Genomic DNA, 7397 nt, shown 5'->3' with positions numbered 1-7397 from the left:
TCAACACCTCTGTAATTACGCAGTACTATCAATTTATGAATACACCAAAAAGATATGTTCATAAGATTATCTACTTCCTATTCTGCACTGTTCTATAACAAAGAAAAAGTAATATCAATGTTAACAGAAACAAGAAAAACTTGCTGAATATTAACCAAGAAATATAACTTCAAAAAAATCCTGCTTAATTTACATGTAATAAAAGCATGTGTTATATCCTCATCTATTTGACAAACATCACACTTACAATTATTACTTATTTTCCACTTGAACAAATTCATCTTCACTGGTAATAAATCATACAACACTTTAGAATTAAATCCTTTCCAACTTATAAACTTTTACTTTAACCAAATTACGTACAAAACAAACATTCCAAATTATCTTCATCGCCGATACTCTTTTCCACAGGGGCTTCTTTCCCAATATCCCTTTGTCCATCAAGGACCAGGTGCGCATCATCATTCTCCGCCAGTATATATTGTGTGTTGTTTACACGCCCTCTAGAGGCGACTGTATTGTAACCATGTTTCAGCCTGGGTCTCCAATAAAGTGGAGTGTTCTTTTCGCGTCCTAAATCCGATGTGTTATGTTTGTCTGTTTTACGGTAATGGCGTGGTGGCAGCGCTCGGATCGTTTTCCACCCATCAACCAAGGCTTGCAGGCCACATATGGCCGACACATCAACAGTTAGATACAGTAGCTGTCGTGATTTTTGCGATTTGAACTGGCTGTTCATCACCTCCATCAGCGTTAGCGACACACAGGTAACGCTTTGATAGCCCCACGTATACGATGGCGCGGTCAGCTGCGGATGCGCCCGCACAATGGCGCTTATGTCGGGACGAGACTCCCCAGTCCTTCCTAGCGTGGAAGAGTGGTCTCATGAGCACACTGCGTGCATACTCTGAATTCTCTCCATTCCTAGCGAAGGGAGTTTCTTGGAAAAGGATGTCGAAGGCAAATCGTTTGCGCGGTTTCGTCGATGATTCCTCGGACTTGTCTGGCGGCAAGACAGCCGCACAGAAAGTTCAACTGCTAGAAATCATGCTAGGTCAAATTTCAGCTTTCTGCCCAATCATTTCCCGAGGTTCCATTGTCAATAATTCAACTTCCCTGACAGACATTTGGCACCTGGTTTGCATCCACTATGGGTTTGATAGACAGGTAGTTGATCATGCCGTACAGAACTGTGATTTTGTTGATGTTGAATCTGTTGCCAGTGATGATGAACCAGTGAATGATGTTGAGCCATTAGAGGATTATAATGATAGTGAACTGAGAATCATTGATGAGTCTGAATACGAGATTGGGCCCAGAGCAAATAAAGAAAGCAATCATGATGGGTTGAATGTGAGAAGTGTAGATAACGGGATAAGTTATGCCAGATCTAGTCACAATTTGGATGAGTCACAAAGTGAACTGACTAGCAGTACCAGTTGGGATATGTCTGTTGGACGCGTTGTACGTGTAGCTCTACCCATTGGTTGCACAGGATCTAGATCTGTTGCAGACTGTGATCATGATCATACCGCTGTTCCCCCTTATGGTCTATAGGCCAACATGGCACGTACACTGACAAGAGGTTGGTAGTAGATAAAGTCGAGCTCCCTGATGACATTCCTAATATTCCTGGTGATCATAAGCATGTGGAGAGTGTGTCAGTGTTAGATGAGGGTATTCTCAGATATTCTCATGGTCTTGAACTCGCTCTTGGATGCGACTGCCCTTGTCACATGTTGGCACATTTTGGTTTGTCAGAAATCAGTAATGTTGAGTTTACTGCCAATGTTGACAACTGTTTTTGTTGTGTTGGGCCAGTAGAGAAGGGTGAAACTGTCAAAGAAGCGGAGTTTTGTGGTAGCGTCCCTGTATTGCAGGCTCAGTTCTCTTCTTCTTGTGTCGATGAGTCCCAGTGTTCTGTAATGCTGCACTCTAGGCGTACACACACTCAGCATTCACACTCACGCAACATGCACGCTGTATTTGGTAGCGAACATCATGATTTCGCCATCACGCAGAATACCGGTCCAGCCAATGCCTTGAGCACTCATCATCCGGATCTGTACGTGGACCAGCCATTTCCACGTCAGCCATCACCGCTCGATAGTCCACCCCCACACTAGATCTGGGTGCTACTCACGAGCACGTTACGGCAGACGGCCAGCTCTATCCGTGTGTTGATGCTCCTCAGCCCCACACAGACCAGGTCCAGCTCATTGCTCTACATCAACGACATTACCAGTAACATCCAATCTACTATGCGACTTTTTGCTGATGATAGTGTTATCTATAGGGACATCCACTCAGAAGATGACAACATCTCCCTTCAACGTGATCTTGAGGTCTTATCCACCTGGTCCAAAGTCTGGCTTATGTCATTCAATGTGAAGAAATGTGCAGTGCTCACCATTACAAGAAAGCGTAGACCCAACATGTACAACTATACACTATGCAATGAATCCATCCCTAGAGTTGACAGCTACAAATACCTGGGAATTACAGTCACCAAAGACCTCCGATGGAATGAACACTGCCAGGAAAAGGCCAGCAATGCCAGCAAAACTCTTGGCCTGCTGCGCAGAACTCTTGCACCATGTCCAAAGACTGTAAAAGAAAATGCATACAAAGCCCTGGTTCTCCCCAAACTTGAATACAGTCCAGAAGCTTGGAATCCCTACACATCACAGTGTGTTGAAAACCTTGAACGAATCCAGAGAGCAGCTGCACGTTTTGTAACCCGGGACTACCGAACGACTACATCATCTTCGAGTCTCGTGAGACAGCTTAGATGGGATCCTTTGCACACACGTCGCCTCCTTGCACAATCCACAATGTTCTTCAAAATACGGCAGCAACTTGTAAATATCTCCTTCCCAGCTTTCATAGCACCAGCCCCATACATCACCAGAAACGACTACAGCCTCAAGCTTACGGTACCTGTGGCCACCATAGATTCCTACAAGTTTTCTTTCTATCCTCGAGCCATCCGTATATGGAACTGTCTACCACATCAAGCAGTAACAGCACAAACCCTGGCTGCTTTCCAAGAGGCTGCCCTTCCAGCCATCCGAAGGATGAAGCCTCCCATTGGTGACAGGATGCTGTAATTCAAGAGCATCTTTTACTTGCACATGTATCACGTTTTAATTGTACATATACTGATATCATCACGTGCACCATCAAATACTGCCACTGCACCAACCCATCCCAGTCTAGCTGTGCTTGCAGCTGCTATAGGGATTACTCCATCAAGACTCAAGACTCAAGATCATCCTTGTTTCTGGGATACACGTCCACAACATCTCTGGTGCAAAGCAGCGCAGTCGTTCCTTGATGACGCACATCTTCATGTACCAGCCAACCAGTCCCGTCCACCCCACCCCCATTATGGTCGATGTCGAGGGAACTCAACTTCAGCTTGATATGAATCAGGCTCCTCCAGGCCGCCCTCCTGACACCCCCGCTGATGGGACCCACCTTCAGCTCGATGTGAATCGGGCTCCTACAAACCCTCCTCCTGATACCCCTGCTGATGGGACCCACCTTCAGCTTGATGTGAATCGGGCTCCTTCAGACCGCCCTCTTGATATTCCTGCTGGTGGGACCCACCTTCAGCTCGATGTGAATCGGGCTCCTTCAGGCTGCCCTCCTGATACCCCTGCTGATGGGACCCACCTTCAGCTCGATGTGAATCGGGCTCCTTCAGGCTGCCCTCCTGATACCCCTGCTGATGGGACCCACCTTCAGCTCGATGTGAATCAGGCTCCTCCAGGCCGCCCTCCTGACAACCCCGCTGATGGGACCCACCTTCAGCTCGATGTGAATCGGGCTCCTACAAACCCTCCTCCTGATACCCCTGCTGATGGGACCCACCTTCAGCTTGATGTGAATCAGGCTCCTTCAGACCGCCCTCTTGATATTCCTGCTGATGGGACCCACCTTCAGCTCGATGTGAATCGGGCTCCTTCAGGCTGCCCTCCTGATACCCCTGCTGATGGGACCCACCTTCAGCTCGATGTGAATCGGGCTCCTACAGGCCGCCCTCCCGATACACCCGGCTGCCAGCAGATAAGCGATGCTTACTCCACCCCTCCCGTTCCTGACACCATTGCGACCCATTCTCCAGGCCGCCCCCCTGATGTCCTTGACTATCACCCTGCCTGTGGTGCTACCTTTGTTGCTGTCAAGGGTAGCTGTTGTGGAACCTACCTCCTGTGTGACAACATGTCATCTTCTCTAGGTCGTCCTCCGGACATTCTACAAAATGACATCACCACCACTGCAGCACTAGGGTCGCTGTTACTGTATCTTTGCATACCAATGAAGATGCCTGAGATCATCTGCACTATATATTTATATATTATGTGTATGTAGGTTCTACATATTTACCAATCATTTCCTGTTTGTACCGAGTGTTGGTAAAGTATGACTTTATCATTTGTGCAGGTTGTTGGGATTTTTGTGTGTACTTTGTTTTATTGTCTCTTACGCTCATACTTGTACACTTGAAAAGAACTTTCTGCGAATTTGTTGATGGTTTGTTTAGAATATTACAGCACTACTGTAATGTTGTTAATGGGATTTTTTTTTTCATTGGGAGGTATTTTATTGATCACTGTATTTTTGAAGGCTTTAGTGATATAAGTATTTTGGTGTACTCTTATCGTTTATGTACATGTCGTATGCTGTGAAGATACAGTTTTGATTAGTTTTATGTCTGTGGTTATTTTTTCCAATTCACAGTCCTGAATAGTTCAGGGGAAGGGATATGGAACGTGGTAAAAGAAGGGAAGAGCGTATAGCTAACAATGCAGTTATACAGTGTACGTGTTTTATGGGGGCAAATATGTATAGAAGTTCGGGTAGTGAAAGTACAGAGGAGGTAAGGGAAGTAGTGTGTGTGGATAGGACCAATGAAGATATTATGACAGAAGAATAAAGAGAAGTTATGATGTGTATACAGAAGCCACAGTGTTTTGATAGGACAGAAGATTATAGAGAAGTTATGTTGTATTGATAGGATAAAATGATATACTAAACTTATATGTTATTAGAGGGAAAGAATGATGTCATGATTTATTGGATAGTATACAGTACAAATTGACTACTGTCATAGGACAAAAGAATGTCAGATGTGGTGAGGTACAATGTAATGACAGGACAGAGTAATGTACAGAAAATTTAGTGTAATGAAAGAAAATGCTGAAAGTTGTATGGATGAGAAGAAGAGAGATAATTTCATGAGTTATTCGCAGTTTTATGATGCATTCTGAATATGTTAAAGTGTAGCATGCAGCACTTACAATACATAAGTGTATGTTGTATTATATTTTGGAGATATACAATGGTTCGGTGAATGTAAGGTTTTTTTATTTAGGGGTTCCAGTTTGGGCTTACTGGATTGATAAAAACAGTTCGCATACTATCCCCTCTCTTTTTATGGAATACGGTGTTAGATGTTGTGTGATGGTACATGTGTATTGTGATGTTAGCGCTACACTCGTACTACGGTCAATCCTTGTTTTTTCGGTTTGGTTGGCTAATCACATAAATTGTCAGAAGATAGTAGATATTGGATGCATACAAGTACTGCTTGAGTTATTTTTGAACGTATATGTATAGTATGTATGGCAGTACACCTGTAGTTCAGAATATAGTACCTCACAAGTTTTTTTTAGTATTTTTATAGTCTATACAATAGGCCTGTATATACGTGAAAGGTAAAAGATGACATATTAAAGAAAGTTTGGTGAAGTAAAAGGCTGTTTTGATGCCAACATCATTCACGTGTGATTTTACACGTCTTGTGTGAGGTTGTGGAACACGTGACATCATATTTATTGTTAGTTATTTCTAATAGAAAGTTCTGTCTCAAAAGCAACACATGTTTGCACTACGTACAGTACATATTGCTTTTAGTTTGTTAGAGTACGGTACAAAGTGTTCCCATACTTGTGATACATTATTCTGCACTACGTACAGTACATATTGCTTTTAGTTTGTTGGGGTACAAAGTGTTCCCATATGTATTCATTATTCATGGTATGCACATGTTTGCACCATTCCCAAGAGAGAAGGAGAAACAGAAAGAAAGAAAGTAGTCACGCCAGTATACCGGGTGTCTCAAAAAAAGCGGAACGGTGGATTTTAAGTACCTTGCAGTCTAAAAGTTATATATCTTTTGACATCATTAGAAAGAGCATCTTCCGCAAAAGACTATGATACCAAAATCATTAAATTTGGTTCAGTGCTTTTTATTCTACGCCAAAATCTGAAAATGCAGTCATTGTCAAATTTCGCCGGATTTTTGCGACTTACGAGATAATAATTTGAGTGCGACACGCGATCCATACGGTGACTATTGTGTAAGCTCGGTGATCCATGTCAACAAAAGATACAGCTTTCACATTGGGCACGGGCCAGGAAAAAACAGTGTGTGTGTGTGTGTGTGTCTGTCTGTGTGTCTGTCTGTGTGTGTGTGTGCGCGCGCCCAATATGAAAGCGTTATCTTTCGTTGACATGGATCAACCAGCTTACACAATTCGCCGTATGGAACGCGTGTCGCACCCAAGTTATTATCTCATAAGTCGCAAAAAAATGAAAATGACTGCATTTACAGAAAGTGGCGTAGAATAAAAAGTACTGAACCAAATTTAATGATTTTGGTATCATGGTCTTCTGCGGAAGATGTTCTTTCTAATGATGTCAAAAATTATATCACTTTTAGAACGCAAGGTACTGAAAATCCACCGTTCCGCTTTTTTTGGGACACCCGGTATATTGTGTGTTGTTTACACGCCCTCTAGAGGCGACTGTATTGTAACCATGTTTCAGCCTGGGTCTCCAATAAAGTGGAGTGTTCTTTTCGCATCCTAAATCCGATGTGTTATGTTTGTCTGTTTTACGGTAATGGCGCTCAATATAATGGAGGCATGTTTTACCGAAAATGAACGTAACAGTATACTATTGAAAAATCAAATCTAAACCTCCAAAACGGTTAAACCAATAATGAGCAATGGTTTTCCATATGGCTGTCTTGTCATTGTGGTTTTTCTTCTTCCATCCATTTAACTCTTGACCTTATTCTTGCCCCTTTACACACATTCTTATACAATTTTTCTAATTTTTCTTTAATAATTTCATCATTCTAACTCACATTCAATAGCATTAATTCTATTTCCAAAATACCTTTTCTTTTTTTTTTGTTGCTTTGCCTATTTTCCTACCAGATGTCTGAGCAAATTCTCTACACTTGAGCTTCAAAATTTCCCATTTAATAACACTTGATTCCTCGACACTATCTATGCATTTCTTGGTGATGTTTCGGATACCACTCAAAAATTGTTCTTCACAAAACAAAGATGTCATCATTTTCCACTATCAAGGTTCATTGA

At 42.7% G+C, this 7397-nt stretch overlaps 1 protein-coding gene across 1 annotated transcript; it reads left to right on the top strand.

Annotated features, from left to right (window-relative positions):
• The first annotated feature begins 2183 nt into the window (after positions 1-2183).
• LOC139732761 (uncharacterized) lies at positions 2184-3110 on the top strand. Its single transcript, XM_071643606.1, has one exon. It carries the CDS (start codon positions 2184-2186, stop codon positions 3108-3110), a length of 927 nt encoding a protein of 308 aa, XP_071499707.1.
• The last annotated feature ends 4287 nt before the right edge of the window (positions 3111-7397 follow it).

The sequence above is a fragment of the Diadema antillarum genome, unplaced genomic scaffold (assembly GCF_040938485.1).
Source record: "Diadema antillarum isolate AM-2024a unplaced genomic scaffold, OU_Dant_1.0 seq00000446_RagTag, whole genome shotgun sequence".
NCBI classification, from domain to species: domain Eukaryota; kingdom Metazoa; phylum Echinodermata; class Echinoidea; order Diadematoida; family Diadematidae; genus Diadema; species Diadema antillarum.
Note: the sequence above shows the minus strand (reverse complement) of the source record. Positions and strands in the feature narration are given on the sequence as shown.